At 41.1% G+C, this 22,930-nt stretch overlaps 1 protein-coding gene across 1 annotated transcript in view; it reads right to left on the bottom strand.

Annotated features, from left to right (window-relative positions):
- Nucleotides 1-442: 442 nt before the first annotated feature.
- The window catches only part of OTOP1 (otopetrin 1), a 50,195-nt gene continuing 27,707 nt past the window's right edge, over nucleotides 443-22,930 (bottom strand). The window contains exons 3-7 of the mRNA XM_068267446.1: nucleotides 21,672-21,808; nucleotides 18,481-18,539; nucleotides 16,504-16,634; nucleotides 13,272-14,200; nucleotides 443-776 (exon numbers count right to left, since the gene is read on the bottom strand). Of these exons, the coding sequence (XP_068123547.1) occupies nucleotides 606-776; nucleotides 13,272-14,200; nucleotides 16,504-16,634; nucleotides 18,481-18,539; nucleotides 21,672-21,808 (1,427 nt within the window). The 3' untranslated portion in view covers nucleotides 443-605. The remainder of the gene's footprint in view (nucleotides 777-13,271; nucleotides 14,201-16,503; nucleotides 16,635-18,480; nucleotides 18,540-21,671; nucleotides 21,809-22,930) is intronic.

Raw genomic sequence — 22,930 nt, 5'->3', positions numbered from 1 at the left:
TCATTATTAAGTATCTAGTGGTGCCCCTGACTGAAGGGAGATCTTGTCAATGGAATGCCGAGAGCTGGGGGAGTAACCTCTCATTTACACTCCACTTGGGACTCTGCATAGAGAAGGAGCAAGAGAGGCACTCCGGGAGGGGATTGAGCCATCTTTCCATCATCAGGCGCCTTTAGGCACGAGCCTACAGTGCCTTATGGTAAATCCAGCCCAATTTATGATACAAGCAACCACAATGTCTCCAGAGTGACCTTTGAAACATTGGGGTGGTCACATTGCACCTCTGACCAATCTAAAGGAATGACAGGTACATTTTGTACAATCTATCCAAAGGAAACCCACATACAGGGTCCCCAGCATTGCTTTTAAATATGAATAAGTAGACAGAAATGTAAAAAAGTGAATAATAAAATATCACTATACTCTACATATTTATAACACAATGATGGTTTAAAATATTGTGCAAATAATGGATTGTCTTGTGGCTTTTTGTTTCAAGAATAAACATCAGTTTGTGTCAGTTCCAGTACCAGGGCTGGAAGAGCACCATTCCCGTGAGATCACATGGTTCACAATGCAGTTGGCTAGGTTGTCCATTCTATGTTCTACGTCTTGCAATAAACTTCAAATAGTGAAGAGGCCGAATGCATCCGATAAAAGATAGAGAAAGGCATGGCGAGATTAACGACCGTAATCCAAGGTTCGAACCCGAAAACCACTTCTTCTAAGCCATTGTCGTACTGAGGACGGCAGCCAAACGCTGGTGGGATCCATAGCTTTAAAACAACGAAAAGATTAATTACATACAGCCACATTTCATCTATTACAGTACTACTCCTGGCATTAAGAATCCACGCAAACAATTCACATAAAGAACACAGACTCAAAAACAGATGATGTTTATACCTAAAATCTATAACCATGACCAACTAAATGCTGTTTAAATCTCTTGTTGTTCTCAACTTGTTGTAATGTGTTACATGTTCTTATTTACTCCACTGGACTAAGCCCTTTGTTAAGGGCTATTTCATAGCTTGTATGTATCTTGAAATACCTTCAATAAAACATTTGAAACTAAAAACAGCTGATGTTTTAGCTCACAGTAGTTAACAAGGTTTGTGGCTGAGTTTTGCAGTGAGAATATCCTCCATTTGGCAGCAAGTACCTTTTTTGTGGCTGGGCAAGGGCTCTGCCTCTGACACAGGAGACCTGGGTTCAAATCTCGGCACTTCCTGTTCAGTAAGTGAGCACCAATTCAGTAAGGAGTCATTGGGCAAGACTTCCAAACACTGCTACTGCCTGCTGAGCACACATAATTGGGGACAAATTGAATACAGGTGTGTGGTACATTGTCGGATTTTGTTAATGTTACAATTAGTCAGAATCAGAAAAATTGATTGCTATTCTGGAATTGAGCAGATATTTTAAAAAATTCTATGGTGTGTGGCCATCTTTATATCCATAAATGACATAGGTGAATATTAACTTTTATTTTATAATAATATGTGACCATCATTAATGATGGTGTTTCAATATCTATACATAACGTCTAAGGACTCTTTCACACCTAGGGCGTTTTTGCCCTTTTTTCAAGCACCAGCGATTTTGAAAATCGCCCTGAAAGCACTTGTGCAATAATTCTCTATGAGAGTGTTCACATATGAGCAGTTTGTTTCCGATCCACTCAGCAAAGTACCATTTTCTGAGAGTTTTTGCTCAATGGAAGGTATAGGGAAATCGCAAAGCGCTTGAAAAATAGCGATTTCCCCCGACACTTTTAAAGGGCAATTGAAGTGAGAGAGATGTGGAGGTTGCCATATTTATTTACTTTTAAGCAATACCAGTTGCCTGGCTATCCTGCTGATTCTTTGCCTCTAATACTTTCAGCCATAGCCCCTGAACAAGCATGCAACAGATCAGGTGATTTTGACAATATTGTCAGATCTGAAAAGATCAGCTGCATGCTTGTTTCTGGTGTGATTCAGGCACTATTGAAGCCAAATAGATCAGCAGGGCTGCCAGGCAACTGGTATTGTTAAAAAGGAGATAAATATGGCAGCCACCATATCACTCTCACTTCAGTTCCCCTTTAAGAATAAATACATTGTATTTATTATTTTCCGGGTCAAAGAGTTCACTTCCTGACTTGCGTCAGGAAGTGAGAAAAATCGCTCTGCAAAAGCACTTTGAAAAGTGCTTTATACAAAATCACAGCGCGCAGCTAAGCGCTGGGAGGAGAGAAAGCGCACAAAAAATTGAAAATTGCTGCTGTCATCGATTTAGATTTTAGATGTGAACAAAGCCTTATTGTGCTTATTAAACCATATGGAACCTCACAATGAGTGATTATCTTAAAAAAAAAAATGTATAAATTAATATATATTCAAGTATGCACTTCCCACATTTAATGACTGTGAATCACACCGTTCCCAGAACAGAAGCATGGCCTGTAAACTCTCATTGCATAAGCCTGGATCACTTACTTGTATGCAAGTGATGGATTAAGATTAGCCAGCTAAAATGAATATATAAAGCAGATAATGAATGAATCATGCCTGGAATAATGTCTCCAGGTAGTTTAAAGCTGATGAATACCATTTTACATAGATATCAATCAAAAAAAGATAATCAACGTATTTATTGCTGCAGGCTGTCTGCATGGCAGCATGGAGTTGAAACGTGGCTCAGCATGCATTCCACGCTGGTTCTTCCTGTATCTGGTTATATAAGAGGAAGGGGAGGGCTTGGATGGAATAAATCAGGGCCATGGATTGGCTCCCAAAAATGGCCACATGAGAGATTCACTCTCATAGGTTTAATGCCCAATTGGGGCTGGAATGCAGTGAAAATGTTATTTATTCAGAGCAGTTGATTCACTTGCTTTGAATAATATAGGCCCAGGAGTGTGCTTTATGCATCCTCATTTTGCGGCGATTACAAATATATTGGCCACATTCTATGATGCTGCCATGCAGTGATATTTCCGACCTAGCCGCGGTACTATAACTTTCTTGGGTCCGGAGACAGGGCCCTGTTGAGATAAATGGGAGTCAGAGTTAGGGCCCGAAATGGCTAGAGATCTGGAGAATAGAAGCTAGAATCCAAGATACTAGACTAGATACTAGACTACATATGATGCAATATAAACGGATAATGAGGTGTTACATAATGCCAGCAAGGCTGGGGTGTCCCTTCTTCCTGGCTCCAAAAGTTGGGAGGTATGCAATTAATTCAATAATACAATCAAGTCAGTTGTAAAATTGACCACAACCTTTGTTTGAATGCAAACTTTTTGTTAAGCAATCTCCAAAATCTTCTTTATCAGCTGGAAAATTGGAATGATTTAATAAAACCCTCCGTGCTACAGAGGAGGCGGGGTAGCGGCGTTGAATGGCAGCAGAAAGGTAAAGAGCCAACTAGCGACAATCTGTGTGTCGCTAGCCTGGCGGTTTTTATATTGGGGGACAGCAGAGTGTGGGGGGGGGGAGGGCTGGGGGCGCACTATAAGTACACAGAAGCTGGGCATTGTATGCCGAATGTGCCTCTGTGGCGTAATATTGATGTCAGAAACCCACTTCGGGTTCTTTTTAACAATATAAAAAGTAGACGGTGGGGAGAGGCACACCTTACCGTAGTGTGGGTGCATAACCATGGATGTTAGCAGCATCCAGCAAACAGTCCAAAAGTAGTAAAGATTGGTTAGCACTCCAGCTTCTCAAATGAGCAAATATTTTATTCTTCAATCATGTGTCAACACAAGGTTAACAATTGTTTCGGGGCCAACAAGGGTCCCCTTCATCAGAACAGTGCATACAAAACACATGATTGCAGACACATGATTGAAGAATAAAATATTTGCTCATTTGAGAAGCTGGAGTGCTAACCAATCTTTACTACTTTTGGACTTTTTAACAATATGTCTGCTTCCATGAATCAGGAAGTAGAAACTGTGCAGATTTATTTTAGGATTTTTTCAGCTGTAATAAAGAAATGTTTTTTCTGTAAAGGTTATTATGCTGTTATGTATCTTTTAGAGCAGGGAGGACGTTCTGAGTTCACGTCCACTTTAACATCTACCACAGTGTAAAATCTCAAATCTAGAGTAATGCAGAGTGAAAACATTCTGTACCACTAGAGGGAGCCTCTTGCCTGATGAACACATTGAAATAAATGTCTTACACTTCAATCCTGATTCCTGAGGAATAGCTATAAACCTCTAGTATTTTCTGAGATATCTACAGTATTTCCCTGCTTGTTCAACGCTGTCAATTGTTCAATATTAGAGCAGACACATTTTGTAAGCATCTAACTACTGCACTGTTGATTTTCATTCTAAGATGCCCACTAACAATGCAATTTTACAACTGACCTTCCGATCTAATAAGTGCATTAAAAAGGAAACAATCGTAAGTCATTAATTGCTCCCATAAATGAGATTAAACCTATAATATAATTAACCCATTCAGGTTCCGTGGTTTTCACGAGAGAAATGTTCACCTCCCATTCATTAGCCTATAACTTTATCACTACTTATCACAATGCACTGATCTAGATCTTTTTTTTTCCGCCACCAATTAGGCTTTCTTTGGGGGGTACATTTTGCTAAGAGCCACTTTACTGTAAACTCATTTTAACAGGAAGAATAAGAAAAAAATGGAAAAATTCATTATTTCTCAGTTTTCAGCCATTATAGTTTTAAAATAATACATGCCTCCATAATTAAAACTCACGTATTGTATTTGCCCATATGTCTTGGTTATTACACCGTTAAAATTATGTCCCTATCACAATGTATGGCGACAATATTTTATTTGGAAATAAAGGTGCATTTTTTCCATTTTGCATCTATCACTATTAACAAGTTTAAAATAAAAAAAATATAGAAATATTTCATCTTTACATTGATATTTAAAAAGTTTAGACCCTTAGGTAAATATTTACATGTTTTTTTTTTTTTATTGTAATGGTTTTTTGTTTTTTTTATAGTAAACATTTTATTTGGGTAGTTTTGGGAGGGTGGGGGGTAAACAATAGATTTATAATGTAAATGTGTGTTCATTTTAATGTATTTTTATTTTCAGTTGTAGTATTACTTTTTGGCCACAAGATGGCGGCCATTAGTTTGTTTACATGACGTCACTCTAAGCGTAACACACGCTTAGAGTGACGCAGTGGGCAGGGAATGGCCAGAAAAGGCGCAGCGGGGGAGAGGAATCAGTGATCGGGCACCATAGCCCGATACATTGATTCCCTGGCTACCGAATCCGCGGCCGGGAGTGCGCGTGCACGCGCGCGATCGGCCGCGGGGGCGCGCGGTAGCGCACATGGTTCCTGGACGTAGTTTCTACGTCCAGGAACCAAAATAGGTTAAAGATGGCCAGCCAAACATCTCATTGAAGATATACATAAAGTACTGACAGAACACACTGCACTTGACCAAACTACGCAGTCTATGACGCAATAGTCGGCACAGATAGCCAAATTAGACGACTAGGACTGGGAAGAAGCCCTCTCAGTCCCAAAGCATTTCTCTCCAAATTTATGTGAAAGACTTCCCAACTTTTCCAGTTAAAATATAGAGTTTGGGATATACTCGCCGTATAAGACTGCCCCTCTTCCAACGCACACCAAATAAAAATAGAAAAAAAACCATCATATACTGGTGCTACTATGAACAGAATCAGAATCCTTTTATTCCGCCAAGCATGATTTGGGTCATGCCCGGAATTGGTTTTAGCAGCACAGAACACCTTAGACCTTGTTTACACAGACACACTGACAGTAGAAGAGAGCAATGACTTACAGCAAAAAAGTAATCAAAAAGTAATCATATATTGGTGCTGTACTGTATGTGGTACCAGTATATAATGGTATATAGGTGATTGACTGGTTGGATTGGACAACTCTCCCTCTCCATAAGCGGATTGGTCAGCTCTACCTGTCTTAAATCGGTTTGGTCAGCTCTCCTTATCTACCTGTTTATCAGAGCGGTATGGGAGAATAGATTGCACTGTGCCCATAAAACACGCCTCTTTCACCCTACTGGCCCGCCCTTGTATCCGATTTACCTCCTTCTCCGCCTCTCAGATCTCGCACATGCTCGCCTGCACCACTTCATTACAGTTCTCAGCAGCGAGATCTGAGAGGCGGTAACAGGATAGGGCAGGCCAGACTGGTGGAAGAGGCGGGTTTTATGGGCACAACGCAATCTATTTCTTCCATACCCTGGGCGTCCCAGACCTTGCAGAGTGAGTGATGAGCTCCCCTCCCCCCCAGCATATGTGGCGACCTCCGAATCTCCAGCACCTGGTAATTAATCATCAGCATGTTGCGTATGCGCATCACGTATCAGCATCGTGTATCACCCGGCATCAAAGACACCCGGCGTATAAGACAACCCCCAAAAAGTAGTCTTATACGTCAGAATATACTGTATATATTTGACATCACTCACATCTACACAAATTTAATAGAGCAGTTCCAGATATGCGCTCTATGTACCATGCTCCACCCCCTCATGTATCCATCTAATATGGGAATGCCTGCCCATCAATGAGTTTTGGCGACATGTCGTCAAATTCTTTCATGACAAGATGAGCTGCCCAGTATCCATTAACCTGACGCAATGTATTCTAGGTGCGTTTACTGATGAGAGTATCCAAGTGGATAACAAAACATTCCTCACAGAAGCCTTACTTGCAGCAAGACAGGAAATTGCATAGAAATGGCTAAGCCCTAATGTGCCAACAAAAGCGGAAGGGATCAGAAGGATAGATAAGAGTCTACCCTATAAAAAGTGCAGGACATCTTGAGGGAAGAAGGTGTTCCTGTGCCTGGTGGTTCTAGTGGGGATCGTGCAGAAGCAACGGCCGAAGGGAAGCCGATTGAAGCTGCGCCAGCCAGGGTGTGAGGGGTCATTCACTATCTTATTTGCCCTGGACCACAGTCTGGAGGTGTACAAGAGGTCCAGTGGTGGCAGGGGTGACCCTATTATCTTCTCCGCAGAGTTGATAACCCTCTGAAGTTTGAGTCTGTCCCTTGCTGTGGCACCAGCATACCATACGATAATCGAGGAACAGAGGATCGACTCAATGGTGGCCGTACAGAAGCAAGTCAACAGTTCCCGTGGCATTCCAAACTTCCTAAGTTGTCTCAGAAAGTACATCCTTTGTTGCACTTTACTTTGAGTATTTGTGGTGTTATCCACCCATTTCAAGTCATTTGTGATGGTGGTGCCCAGGAACCGTACGCTAGACACTGTTAACCTCAGTGCCCTCAATGGAGACTGGGTTGATTGTGGGAGGGCGCCTTCTAAAGTCAATGACCAATTCATCTGTTTTCCCTGCGTTCAGTACCAGATTGTGTTCCTTGCACCAATTGCAAATGCGTTCAATCTTGTTTCTGTAGTCTTGCTCCCCACCTCCACCAATGAGGCCGAGGATGGTGGTCTTCTGCAAATTTAACAACATCTTGTGTTTTTTATTTTCCATTCTATCCTTCCCAGTGTTTTATTTGCATTGATTTGTGTTCAGCTGGCTCCTCTCCTGGTAGATTTGAGTACTCCAATTTACACCCACGCTGTTGGCCACGACTTGTGGAGGAAGGACGGGACTAGGCACCACTGGACGGAAATTGTTGATTTTATTACCGTATATACCTGCAAGTTTTAATTTCTAGTAAGTGGAATATGGTTTTATTATTTGAAAAAAAGGTTAATGCATGATAGTGCTCTCCCTTTTTTTCATGCTTTATTTGTGTTAGCTGCGGCTGCTTGGCTTTGAATACAAGAACCTATAGGATACCTGACCTGAGGCAAAGCAACCTAAGCTGAGCACAGAAACACTCAAGTCTACCTATCGCTGGCTAAAAGACACTTTTTGTGTTTTTTATTGACCTGGTGAAGTGGGAAACGTTTTGGCTGACCCTATTTTTTTGCAATAAACTCCAAAAAATTCATTTGAGTTATATTGGCTGCTTTGATATCTACAGGACAGGTAAGCCAACTATACCTCTCCTTTTTAAACATATTTTAACTATTTTATATTTTTGGGCGAAGTAGAAGGTTAAACTGGATGAATATTCTTTGAATGGATACTTTAGGTAGTTCCTAATCTTATATAGAAATGGTAGGATTGTACAATTCAGATAGATATCATTGACAGACACCATTATTTATTTATTTATTTTTAAGTATTTATATAGCGCCGACATATTACACAGCGCTGTACAGAGTATATTGTCTTGTTACTAACAGTCCCTCGGAGGAGCTCACAATCTAGTCCCTACCATAGTCACATGTCTATGTATGCATTGTGTAGTGTATGTATCATAGTCTAGGGCCAATTTAGGGGGAAGCCAATTAACTTATCTGTATGTTTTTGGGATGTGGAGGGAAACCAGAGTGCCCCGGAGGAAACCCACACAGACACGGGGAGAACATACAAACTCCTTGCAGATTTTGACCTGGCTGGGATTCGAACCGGGGACCCAGCGCTGCAAGGCGACAGCACTAACCACTATGCCACCGTGCTACACCTTTAAGGTGGCCACACACCATACAATTTTTTAAATATCTGTTCAATTTAAGAATTGCAAGAAATTTTTCTGACTGATTGTAACCTTTCAAAAATATGACCAATGTACCACACACGTATGTTAAAGTTTTCCCCAATTATGATAAAAATGATTGGAAACTCTGACAAAATTGCTAGGGTGTGTATATTAATAAATTGACAATCCAACACACACCATACAATCTTCAGAAAGATTGAAGAAAAATATCTGGCATTCCAGATCGATTAAAATCGAAGAAAACGGGAAATCCGATCGGATTTTTCAGTCGAATGAAAAAAAAAGCTTTCGATTTTTTCGGGAGATCCGATCGTTTTTATCGAATCAACATAAAATCGGATCATTTTATTGTATTGTGTGTGGCCACCTTTAGCCAATTATCAGTCCACGTACACCAGTTTTTCCCAAGTCCCTGCATCCTGTAGCAGACTAAAGTGGGGAACAGTCTCAAAAGTTTTTGCAAAATCCAAGTTGCTTTGCCAATATCTGGATTCATGATAACCACTTCATAAAAGTTGAGCACGTTGGTAAGACCAGTCTTTAGTAAACTTTTGCACCATGACACCATCATTTGCACCATGACATATTTATTTAAACATAGTTGCCTTTTTTATACCTAGGATTAGTGTTATTCACTACGAGTAGTTACAAGTACCTAGCTACTTGTAATCGAAATTTAAAATAGTCAGTACTGCTTATCAGAAATATTACCCAAACTGCAGTATAGTAATGTAACCACAAGATGTCACTGTCTGTAGAATGATGTGATGATCTCTAAGAAATTAATAAAAGATTTATACATACCTGGGGCTTGCTCCAGCTCCATCTGCACGGATCACTCTCACGCCACCGTACTCCGCTGCCTTCAGCTCCGGTACCATTACTTCAGCCAGTCGCGGCCAGTCTACGCAAGAGAAGTGCGCCATCTACGTAACTCTCCAGCAGCCGCTGGAGTGATACATAGATGGCACACTTCCTCTTGCGCAGACTGGCCACGACTGGCCGAAGTAACAAAACCTGGTAGCTGCGGACAGCAGAGGACGGTGGTGTGGGAGCGATCCGTGTGGATGGGGCTGGAGCAAGCCCCAGGTATGTATAAATCTTTTATTAATTTTAATCTCGGGCAAGCTTTCAGATTCTTAATGAGTGATGATGGTTGAATATGGCTGGCTGCTCTTGAAGAATTTGGACCAATTTATTGAAAAAGGTCTATTCGAGCACAAAAAATTGACAACACGTTTCACGGGTTCTTACCGGCTTCCTCAAGTCAGTGCAAAAACTGGTGCCTTAACTGCTATGGCTGTGTAGCAAGCATGAGTGCCTCTCTGTCTGTATTTACAAGTTGTGAAAATATCACCTAGGAGAAAACTAGGTGATAAACTTGAGTAAAAAAAAGGTGGCCTTTAACCACATGATTGTGACTAGCAAATCAGGACCTTAGAATATTACCTAATCAAACTGATCAGTTTGATCAGGTGACCTTTTCATTTTCTAAGGCTCTGATTTGATGGTCACAATCATGTGCTAAAGACAAGTTTACTGCAAATCAGAGCCTTACAAATTGATCGGCTGATCAAACTGAAGAAATGCTTCACCATGAGTTCATTAAGATCCCAGGGCCCATATGCAATTCTCTTTTTCTCCTGCATTTTCTCCTAGGAGATCATTTTTTATCTTCTGTTTAAAATTACTTTTCAGCATTCTACAATTGAAAAAGTACCAAAAGGTAGGTGAAAAAGTACTGTCAAAATTACTTTTATTTATTTTTATTTATTTTTTTTTGTAATAATTATGACCTTTTTTTTATTAGTTTAAGTTACACGGAACTTAACCACTTCACCACTGAGGGGTTTTACCCCCTGACCACCAGAGCAATTTTCACCTTTCAGCGCTCCGTCCATTCATTCGTCTATAACTTTATTATTACTTATCGCAATGAAATGAACTATATCTTGTTTTTTCCGCCACCAATTAGGCTTTCTTTAGGTGGGACATTATACCAAGAATTATTTTATTCTAAATGTGTTTTAATGGGGAAAATAGGAAAAAATGTGGGGAAAAATTATTATTTTCAGTTTTCGGCCATTATAGTTTTTAAATAATGCATGCTACTGTAATTAAAACCCATGAAATTTATTTGCCCATTATTCCCGATTATAAAACCGTTTAAATTATGTCCCTATCACAATGTTTGGCCCCAATATTTTATTTGGAAATAAAGGTGCATTTTTTTAAGTTTTGCGTCCATCCCTAATTACAAGCCCGTAGTTTATAAAGTAACAGTGTTATACCCTCTTGACATAAATATTTAAAAAGTTCAGTCCCTAAGGTAACTATTTATGTGTTTTTTTTTATTGTATATATTTTTTTTTTTAAAAATTACAAAAAAAAAAAAATTGGGGAGTGTGGGAGGTAATGAGTTAATTTATTATGTAAAACAATTTATTTGTATGTGTAAAATGCATTAGGGTGTAGTTTACTATTTGGACACAAGATGGCCACAGTGAGTATGTTTACATGCGACCTGTAAGCGATCGGAAGGACGCTTACAGGAAGCAGTAGGAGGCTGGGAGACTCGCAATGATCGCGCTGTTTCTGAAAGAAGCAGCAGATCATTGCGGGGGCTTAGATCAACGAACGGGAATGGATTTTCCCGTTCATTGATCTCCGGGCAAGCGGGCGGCGGCGTGCACGAGCGGCGGTAGCGCGGACAGCGGCGGGAGCGCGGAAGGTACGGATTTCTCCGTCCCTGGTTTTTTAGGAGGGAAAAAAGGGACGGAGAAATTCGTACCGCCGGGGGTAAAGTGGTTAATTTAAGTTACACATATTTTTTTCATGTCAATTTGTGTGTTTTGTATCAATAACGTTTTTGTATTATCTTTGAGACACTGCATTTTTGCACAATGTTTTTGATATATTACATAAAGTCCAGTACTTATTGCAACATAGATTATATGGGTATAGTGGAACACCCGCTACATGAACTGTACTTTCTTGCCTTTAAGTTTTAAGGGACAGTACCCACAATATATATTAACCATTGTAAATAGATGGCGGTTTCACCATCTAACAGTCTCCTAGCGGTGATCACCGCTGGCAGACTGATGACAGAGCTGAGCTCCGTCATTCGAGTGGAGATGCGTGCGCACCGGCACAAGCAATCTCCTGCAAAACCCCGCCCCAGGACTTCACACCAGTTGGCGTTGAGCGGTCCTGGGGCTGCCGCCACATAGGTCGGCGAGTAGTTAAAATAACTTTTTAGCATTTTATAATCAAAAAAAGTACCAAAAAGTTGTGAAAAAGTACTATGAAAAACATTTTGAGTATTTTCTTGCTTGCTGGCATTTTATCGGCAAGGTATGAAAATATCACCGAGGAGAAAACTCAGGAGCAAAAGTGAATTGCATATGGGCCCTGGGCTTATGATATGCAATTACATTTTTCTACTGAGTTTTCTTCTAGGAGATAATTTTTCATCTTCTGTTTAGATTAACTTTTCAGCACTTAACAATTAAAAAAAAATAGATGGAAAAGTACTATCAAAATAATTTTAACTATTTTCTTGCTTGCTGGTAATTTAATAGGCATTTTATTAATATGTTGACTTAGGAGAAAACTCAGGAGAAAAAGTTTATTGCATATGGGCCCTTGTCATAAAATGGATTTTAAACCACCTGCAAGCAAGAAAATAATCCAAATAATTCTGATAGTACTTTTGGTACTTATCCGTTAGCCGGACGCATCCGGCAGGTGGCACTGTTGTAGCTAATTTCATTCATACTGAGTTAACGTAGTACTGTGTGAATGGAACCGTCGCAGGTGGCGTTAATTACATTGATACGGAACGTAACAATACAGTGTTAATGGCAACGAATACATTGTATTTGAAGTTGCCGGAACTGTCACTTAATGGAATTAAAATGAAGGCGGCGGCAATGTAACAGATGAAGCCGCCGCCTTCGTCTGTTGTTCTTCTCCCCCTTTACCCTCTCGCTTCTATACAATGCTGGCAGCCTGCGGGGACATGCGTGTCCCCCCAGAGTCATTCGTCGCGGCAGGGAATCCTGCTTGTTTGCGACGGATGACCCCCCCCAGCTGGCAGTGTTCTATAGGTGAGAGAGGGCAGAAAAGTGACAAAGGCGGCGGCTTCATCTGTTACATTGCCGGCGCCTTCATTTTAATTCCATTAAGTGACATATCCGGCCACTTCAAATACAATGTATTAGTTGCCATTAACACTGTATTGTTACGTTCCGTATCAATGTAATTAGCGCCACCTGCGGCGGTTCCATTCACACAGTACTACGTGAACTAAGTATGAATGAAATTAGCTACAACTGCGCCACCTGCCGGATGCGTCCGGCTAACGGATAAGTACCGTACTTTTCAACAACTAATGGGTACTTTATCTATTGTTACATGCTGAAAAGTTATTTTAAAGAGAAAATGAAAAATTATCTCCTAGGACAGTGTTTCTTAAACCTGTCCTTGTGACTCCCCAATGATGCATGTTTTGAAGGCGACCACCCCCTATGCAGAGGTGGGGCAATTAGTGTCTCAGCTACATGGAGTCTACCTAGCTGAGATATAGGTGAGGTTGCCTGCACAACATGCACCGCGGAGTCATCATCATTTTATGTAAGTGGGAACACAAGTGTGCTAAATATTCAGTAAAAGAAATATATATAAAATATGCTTACTGAGATATTGCAGAGGAAGAGAAAGGCAGCAATGTTCTTTAGGATTCTTCTTTTTTTGTTCAGTTTCTCTGATCTCGCTGCCTGGATGGCAATAATGGACGGAGCAAGTCTGATGGAATTATTGTTCTCTTGACTCTTCTTGTCCTCTGCTGAAGCCTCTCCCAGAGAGAGATCCGAGTTCGACATGTAAGGAAATTCTTTGTTGCAAATAGTCACTGATTCATTAAAAACTTCATACGATGGAGTCAAGGACAAAGTACTTCTATTGGACATGGAAAAGATTCTTTCAATAGTTTTATTGTCCATGGCCTCTTCTTCTTTTCGGTGGATGCACTCAATGATGAAAAGGTTCTGAATGTATTTCTCAATAATCACCAGAATAGAGTAAGGTAAATTGTACCATGAATATTCCGGGTGGGTCTCTGCACAGATGATGGCCAAAATAGATCCCCATGAGATCAGCCAAGACCCACACGCTGAGCCAACCAGGAGATCTGAGTCCAGCTTCTTGGCCGGACTTTCGCTGTCATCTAAGGACTTATTTTCTAGTCTGTAGATGATGAGGCCGATGATGCCAGCAGTACACATAAGTGTCAGCACCGTGATGGCAAATAAATAAAACATGGTCAGAGCTAGTACGCTTTTGCTCTTTGAACGTCCAATCTGGATGAGGTACACAACCAGGACAGCGATAGTGGTGGTGAGAACAATCAGGCCCAGGGTGGTGCCGGCGGTTATGCCATGAAACTTGAAGTGGATCTTTTGCTGCTGGTGATGTTTTACATGGCGCCCGATGTTCTTCCACAGCACGTATAGCATTGTAGAGGCCAATATATGATACTCTATTGTGAATGGATATAAGTAGTATATCCCTTGTGAAAATATGGAGCACACGTTTGATGTGCAGTTGCACTCTGGTGTATGGTGATCTATGGAGGAAAAAAAAAAAGATTGACGTATTGCATGGGCTTCCTCAAGGCATTCTGATTTCTACCACATCCCAAAAGCATACAGATAAGTTAATTGGCTTCCCCCTAAATTGGCCCTAGACTACGATAATATACACTACAAGATACATTCATAGACATATGACTATGGGAGGGATTAGATTGTGAGCTTCTCTGACAATATACTATGTGCAGTGCTGTGGAAGATGTCAGTGCTATAAAAATACTAAATAATAATAGTCTCTAAACCATGGACCAAATTGTAAAAAAAAAAAAAAAAAAGATTGACTTATAAGTTAGTCATTGGCCCTTGTTCAAATCCTTTTTTCACTTAGAGAGACATGCAGCATCTCAGGTACCATGCTTACCTGGGTCTTGCTTATGCCCCATTGATGCCGCACATACCTCACCGGCTCCTGTCACTTGCAATAGAGCTCAAAAGGCTGGCCATGTCGCAATTCATTGCGCATGCGCGGCCCGGCCAGGCACGCTCCCGTCGCGCTCCCGTCCCTGGGAGCAGAGGCGGGACAAGGTCCTCCAGCACCCAAGGCTGAGACAGCAAAGTGCGCCCCCCCATCCCTCCCACCCCAGCCCTCACACACTGATTGCTATTAGACTAAGAGGTGCCACAGGGCCCACAACCTCCCCAACACCTTAATCTCTAGTTATCTGGCTTGTAGTCACTGCTATGTATCCCCTTTTCTTATTTCTTTCTGCTTCAAACACAATTAGGAATGACAGCTGAATGAATTGTGCGCCCCCTCCTACACTGCGCCCTGAGGCTGGAGCCTCTCCAGCCTATGCCTCGGCCCGGCCCTGCCTGGGAGTGTTTAGCGCCTGCACAATATTATTGCACACACACAGAACATTCCCACTATGGGAGTGCAAAGGGGGAGCGCGCCTGGCCAGGCCGCACATGCATGACGAAGCGCAGCTCAACCCAGGCTTTTCGGCACTATTGCGGGTGAGAGGAGCCACCCGGGGAGACGGGCAAAGGACAAGCGGCCTCAAGGGGGCTTAAGGAAGTCCCAGGTAAGTATGGTACCTGAGACGCTTCTCGTCTGAGGTACATTTTAAGTTTTCTCCTCTGGGCTATTTTTATACTTTATTAATATAATGATGCCCTTTAAGTAAACAAAAAGCAAGAATATACTTCTAACAGTACTTTTTACCTACTTTTTAGTACCTTTTCAATTGAATAGTGCTGAAAGGTAATTTTAAGCAGAAGATAAAAAATTATCTCCTAAGAAAAAACGTGTGAGAAAAACTGAATTGAATAATGCTCATTGTTTTTATCTGTGCGTGTGTATGGGCACCATGATTTTTATTAAAGCTATAACACAGGTTTCCTGTTTGCAATTTCCAAACTTTTGCACATAAATCAATTTTGGTATTAAACTTTTTTTTTTTACTACCTGGCTTGCGGGGTTTGTAAAACTGATTTTACACTTAAGGCCCTGTTCAGACTGTCAGCGTTTGTAGAACGCGTATAAATTCAAAGAAATGCAAGTTGAAAAATGCATGCGTTTTTCTTGCGTTCGAGTGCGTTTTCTATTGCGTTTGGCACACACGTGACCCGGGTGAAAAAAAAATTATGGGAAACGTACGCTAAAACGCAATAGTACGCGTTTTTGATACGCGTCCATAGACTTTCATTGCGTCCGTTTCTGTGCATGATGCACAGAACTGCATGCAGCAATGCGGATGAGAAACGTATGCGTCTCATACGCATACATGTGAACGAGGCCATTGGAAAGCATTGATAGGCGATTCTATGCGTATATTGTACCCGTACGCGTTCCCTCAAAACGGCTATGAACGCACATAGTCTGAACAGGGCCCAAGTCTTTTGCTGCTCAGGAAATTTTATTATTCAGTTCAGGGTGTGTCTCTGCCTATGGCTTCTGTTTGCACGCATGCATACTGTGTTTAAGGACAATGTCCTGCACATGCATACAAAACCTTATTGCATATTGAACATGCATGAATGCCCCCCAGGCAATGGCTAGAAGGTCAAGAATCCCAATGCACATGCTCACTGCAGCACGCGCACAATTAGGACGCCACCAACAGGAAGATGGGGAAGTCCATAACAGTGGTGAAGAGGAGAGAGCTAGAAGTGTATTTTTAATAAAAATGCAGGTCAGGGTTTATTGCTAATTGGTTCAATATTTAAGATAATATCCATTAAATAGTAATGCTGAACTGGGCTTGAAGCTTCTGCACTCTCATATGCTGCATTGTGTAGACAAAGATTCCTCTTTACCAACAGACAGTATTCTTACCCATTGTAATGTTGGAAAAGCCAAGAGTTATGAGTCTCTCCTTGTGCTCATTGAGCTGGTGCTTTGATTCTGTTAGGATGCCATTTGCCCAAAGCAGGAGGTTAGTGAATACAGCGTGAATTAAACCAAACCTAGAAGTAGACATAACGCCCAAATACACAGGTTGTTATAAGGTAAAGTCAAATGGTCAATATACAGTATACAAGTAACCTCATAAGAAATCCCAACCAGGTCAACATCTGCAAGGAGTTTGTATGTTCTCCCCATGTCTGCGTGTGTTTCCTCTGTGCACTCTGGATTCCTCCCACATCCCCAAAACATTAAGATAAGTTAATTGACTTCCCCCTAAATTGGCCTTAGACCATGATACATGCACTACACCATACATACATAGACATATGAGTATGGTAGGGATTAGATTGTGAGCCCCCCTGAGAGACAGTTAGTGACAATGCAATATACTTGCGTAATATGTCGACGCCTTATAAATACTTAAATAAATAAAAATAAATATATATACTGTATATATAATTATTATATTATATTTATACAGAAGCTGACACTGGAGCAATATTTTATAGATTGCATAGTCCTATTGTCAAGTCCCTCATCTGAGAAACATATGACCAAATGTAATTTTATTCAATTTCTCTGATATAGAAGTCCCACTCGCAATCTGATGCCTGTAGGCAGCCTGAAGAAGGTGTATGTCAAAGAGTTGGTGTTCAGGCCTCTTTCAGACCGGAGGCTGAACAGCACGCTTGCCAGGCAGTTCAGTCACCCAATTGCAACCTCTGAGCGCCATTCGTGTGCAATTAAAATGCAGACAGGAGGCCATGGATATGGCCAAGTGCTCAACCATTCATGTTGGGCTTAATCGATGAAATACCATTGCCTGATGTAATGGAATACAAGTACTTTTACAAATGTATTTAAACAGTCAAGGAGAGCAGGGGCTGTAACTACAAATCAAGGGGCTCCATGGCCAAACTTTGAGGTTGCAGTCTTCATCCTGTGCCTAGATGGAGGAGTGGTGACAATGTGACTTTGTCTTAAAGTGTACCCAAGATGGATTGTGACCCAAAAAACAGATACCTACGAAGAGGGAAGCCTGTGGGTCTGTCAGAGGATTCTTGTGTCCTCATCTCCTCCACCGTTGCCAAGCGCGGAACTTCAAAACCAGGGCCGGGTCTACACTCTTTACCGCCTGAAGCCACTTTTTTTTTCTTGCCTTTTTGGACCACTGAGCAACAGTCCAGTGCTGCTTCTCTGTAGTCCAGGTCAGGTGCTTCTGCTGCTGTTTCTGGTTCAAAAGTGGGTTCATGCTTCCATCTGCTGAAAAGCTTTATGGAGATGAAGATTTCATTTTTCAGCACGACCTGGCACCTGCTCACAGTGCCAAAACCACTGGTAAATGGTTTACTGACCATGGTATTACTGTGCTCAATTGGCCTGCCAACTCTCCTGACCTGAAACCCATAGAGAAACTGTGGGATATTGTGAAGAGGAAGTTGAGAGACCCAAGACCCAACACTCTGGATGAGCGTAAGGCCGAAGCATCCTGCTTAACACCTGAGCAGTGCCACAGGCTTATTGCTTCCATGCCACGCCGCATTGAAGCAGTCATTTCTGCAAAAGGATTCCCAACCAAGTATTGAGTGCATAACTGAACATAATTATTTAAAGGTTGACTTTTTTTGTTTTAAAAACACTTTTCTTTTATTAGTCGGATGAAATATGCTATTTTTTTGAGATAGGAATTTGGGGTTTTCATGAGCTGTATGCCAAAATCATCAATATTAAAACAATAAAAGGCTTGAAGTACTTCAGTTGTGTGTAATGAATCTAAAACATATGAAAGTCTAATGTTTATCAGTACATTACAAAAAATAATGAACTTTATTACAATATGCAAATTTTTTTAGAAGATCCTGTATATACACATTATACTTTGGATTAGTAATAATCATCATTTACCTTTCAAGTGTTTTAAAAGACTGTATGATATCTTTAGCGTGGAACCATAAAAAGTATACCTAAGAGAAAGGAGAGTACAAAAACCTGTAAGTAAATGATGGATAGCAACAAGAGAAACAAATAAACCATCTAAAATCTAAAAGATTGAAAACCCAATGATAAGTTTAGTTTCTTAAAAAGAGACACTGAAGCGGAAAAAAATTATGATATAATGATTTGTATGTGTAGTACAGCTAAGAAATAAAACATTAAGAACAAAGACATAAGTCTAATATTGTTTTCAGTACAGGAAGAGTTAAGAACTCCAGTTGTTATCTATGCAAGTAAGCCATTGAGCTCCACCACTTTCAAAGTTGCAGAGAGCTCTGACTTCTGAAGGTTGTTATCTCAACTGTCTGTCACTATATTGTTTTTTCTTCTGCACAGGGCAGGTCAAAAGTTCACAGCCTGCTCTGAAAAAATAATTTAGAATGCTGAGTAGTGTGTAAACTGCAAATATTAGAGAATGCTGCAATGTTAATAACAACACTATATAACTGAAAATAAAAATATGAGCATATTTTCTTTGCGTCTAATATTCTAGTAAGTATCCGTACTACACAACCAATTCATTATAGCATCATTTTTATTTCGCTGCAGTGTCTCTTTAACTATTGCCTTTCTGCTTTTTTGGGTGAGCAAGCAGAGAGAAGTGGACTATCTTCACCCAGGTTTTAGCCAGAATTAGAGAATGCCTTCTGTTACTAGATTCTCAGTACCAGTTTCTGAGCACATAGTCCAAAACAAACAGTACCAAGCGCTAGGCAAAAGTGATAGATTGAAAAACCCTTTGATAGGGGAGCCTCACAGTGATAAACAACGTTCCACACTACCCAAATGAGTCACTGAAGTCTCATATAACAATCATAATTTATTGAAAACTGCATACAAATCCCCCTAAATCCCCACTAAAAAGAGCAGCCTATGATGTAGGTTACACCACATACACAGCCGGCATGTGTCACACAGAACGCACACGCATCACACATTCACACAAGCAAACCGTCCTTTTAACTCCCGGGAGTGATGAAAACATCAGTATCAATCCTTTGAACAAGGGGTCTGGTGGGAAGTGTAGTTCTAAATAGCTCTTCATATGGTGCTGGAAAGCCTTGTGACAATGTTCAACATCATGCATCAAAGTACTCGCAATGAAGCCTCATGATACAGTTCATAACAGCAACTCAAGCGGCCAACGGAGCTTAAAGCATAAGCAATGCAAGCAGGCAGACACACCGCAGCATAAACAGGGAGGTTCTCACAGCCTCCTGTCAGTGATTCACGGTACCCCGGAGGGCTCTCACCACCTCTACGGGGCCTCCACCGCACTGATGTTCACTTGGGTGGCATCCACTCTGCCGTTCATGAGCTGAGATAGCTTTGTCCCTTCACCGCTCGCTCCCGCCGCTGTTCCAAGCATCCAGTTCCACGCTGTGAACACACGTGTGCAGCCGTGACGTCACCACGCTGCTCTGATCCCATGACTAGTATCGCCCGCCTATCCGGGCTTCATCAGACGGTTCTGTGTGACACATGCCGGCTGTGTATGTGGTGTAACCTACATCATAGGCTGCTCTTTTTAGTGGGGATTTAGCGGGATTTGTATGCAGTTTTCAATAAATTATGATTGTTATATGAGACTTCAGTGACTCATTTGGGTAGTTTCTGAGCACAGGTAACACGGCTACTGAATCAAAAATCAGTTTTAAATAGAAATATGTACATTACTAGACGTGGCCTAAAAAAACGATTAGTGGTGCATTTTTATTGAGGTATTTATTCATTTTTTGCTTTATTACTACACAAATGTATTGTAACTAGAATGATTACAGGACCTCATCAAAATTCCACCCACTAGTGGCTCCTTTAATGTTAGTCAGTGCAAACACAAAAATTGATTGGCTAGAAAGAGCCAGCCAATTCGGACCTGTGTTGTTACTGGGGAGTACAGTATAAGCTCCAGGCATATGGTAGCCTTCTGTCCAAGGACAGCGCTAGGCACTTATCCAGGCACTTATCCACTGTACGACCATACAGATAATTCCAGGAACATATACATTTGGATTGGCTGAAAGGGTGGAGTGGTGGCAGGAAACTCCAAAGAGGGCTGCAATGGTCCAAAAAGCCCCCTTACTAAAAATACTATGGAAAACAAAAGTTTGCTTTCTAAAAACAGGGGGCTTTTAGGACCATTGTAGCCCCTTACACACTCCAATGAAATCTGGTTCGCCATGAGCTTGCTGGTTAGTCTGTACCTCTGGGTGTTTCAGGTCCTACTCCATAGAGCCACATTAATCCATGCCATGCACTGATAAAGACCAACCAGTCTGAAGCAGTCTGTAGGTATGTTGGATTATTATGGCTCTGTACAAGTAACAAGCTGACACATCATTGCATTACAGTGGTTCTGGAGGTGTGGCTAGCTCACAGGGACTACAATGGATAATTTGCATATATTCAGCAGTGATGCACTGGGAGACATCTCAGAGCTCACTCCAACCTGAATAATGGCAAATACTTTCTTTTTTTAGAAAGCAAACTTTTGTTTTCCATAGCATTTTAGTTAGGGGGCTTTTAGGACCATTGTAGCCCCTTACACACTCCAATGAATTCTGGTTTGCAATGAGCTTGGTGGTTAGTCTGTAATTCATTAACTCATGAGTTTATTTTCTCTTCAGGTTTGCTTTAGCAATAAGCTTCAGATAAACATTTAAATGTATCTTGTAATAAGTACTTTCAGAAAATGGGTGATAGGTTCCTTCTAAGATGGCCACATGATTTTCCAAAGATCATCAACTAAGGTTTATTAATATGTGGTCCTACAGGAACTAATGAAGAATGACTATGATTTGCACTCACAGACCTGAACCCTGTGCAGCCCTCATATGCAAGCTACAAAGTGCAGTCAAGTAATAACACACTACGGGCAGCCACCAGGCAGTAATAACATGCCGAAATAAACTGCTCTAATGACAGGACAGTGTCATAGGAATAAAGCCCACCTAGCAATTAAGGTTCAATTACATGAACAATAACACAATTCATTGTGAAGAGAGGAGCCTTAAGCTGCAACCATGCTTATCTGAAGATTAGAGACAGAGCTCTGCAGGGAGTTGTCAGGAGTCAGGTGTGTACATGAGAGATAGCGCTACCTGGAGAAGTGTGTGGATGGTGTGAGTTACAGGGAATATCCCCTCCGTTATCGACAAGCACTCGGAGTATCCGATATAGTAGCCAATCTTGAAGGAATCCAGAATGAGGGTAATGACTGCAAAGAGAGTGATGCCACCTGTGAAAGAAAGAAGACTGAACATTGACATGTCATTTATGCATTAAAATATGCATGCTTTCTATCATTTCCTTCCTTATATAACAGCGTACAGAATAAATCACATGGTGTCTGCTTCCAAAGACTCTAATGTACCCGCCACACTTACGCAAGATCACATAAAACTCTAGAGCCAGTTTTTACAGAAGTCAGAAAGCCAGAAAACCTACCAATACATTTTTGACCTGTAGAAGGACAAAGAAGACACCAAGAGCCAAATATAGTGTAGTATGTACTGGTAATATGGGATGAAGTTGGCAAATTCAAATATACTCACAAAGCAGGGTTACCTCAAAGGCATCCACTTTAATAGCAGGTGGGTATTAACTGCACATTATACTCTGGATAAGGATTACTTGCATGCTATTTCTCCTTACTTTCCATTCTTCCTCACACCCTTCTCTTCCTGTCTCCCTCGCCCCATCCCCGAGCCTTTCTCAACCACTCTTTCTCCACCACATTTACGTACCTACTTTCCCTTCTGTCTCTTCCTTTTCTCCAAACCTCTCTTTTATTCCTTTATCTCTAATGTCTGAGTCCCCAGCTAAATCACTGACAACCAGTGCGATTAGGATCTTGAAGAAGACCTAAAAAAACAAAAATCGTGCTCGCTTTAAAAAAAAAAAATGCAAAGTTGTGTTTATTGACCTCTGCTTTCTGTTCTTTTCCCCTTCCGTCCTTTTCTTTTTTCAACCCTCACGCCCCATTTTTTTTCCCATCCACCCATCACCTCCCTGCCTGCCCATCCCTTCCTTCTCTACTTCCTTTTCCTACAAGAGTGTGATTATTCCTGGTCTATGTGCTCATTTATTCTTTTCAGGTATTTTCTTCTATTTAGAGCTTATTCATGTAGCCTCTAAAGTCATGCCGGGTACACACTATGAGATTTTATGGTCAATTTACTGTCAGATTGATTATTTCCAACATGTCCAACATTTGCTTTCCGATCGATTTCCGAGCATTTTCCGACCGATTTCCTATAACGTTAACGGAAATCGATCAGAAAATGCTCGGAGATCGATCGGAAAGCAAATCGGACATGTTGGAAATAATCGATCTGACAGTAAATCGACCATAAAATCT

Source organism: Hyperolius riggenbachi, chromosome 1 (assembly GCF_040937935.1).
Source record: "Hyperolius riggenbachi isolate aHypRig1 chromosome 1, aHypRig1.pri, whole genome shotgun sequence".
Lineage (NCBI taxonomy): Eukaryota > Metazoa > Chordata > Amphibia > Anura > Hyperoliidae > Hyperolius > Hyperolius riggenbachi.
The sequence above is the reverse complement of the archived record's forward strand: the minus strand, read 5'-3'. Positions and strand labels throughout refer to the sequence as shown.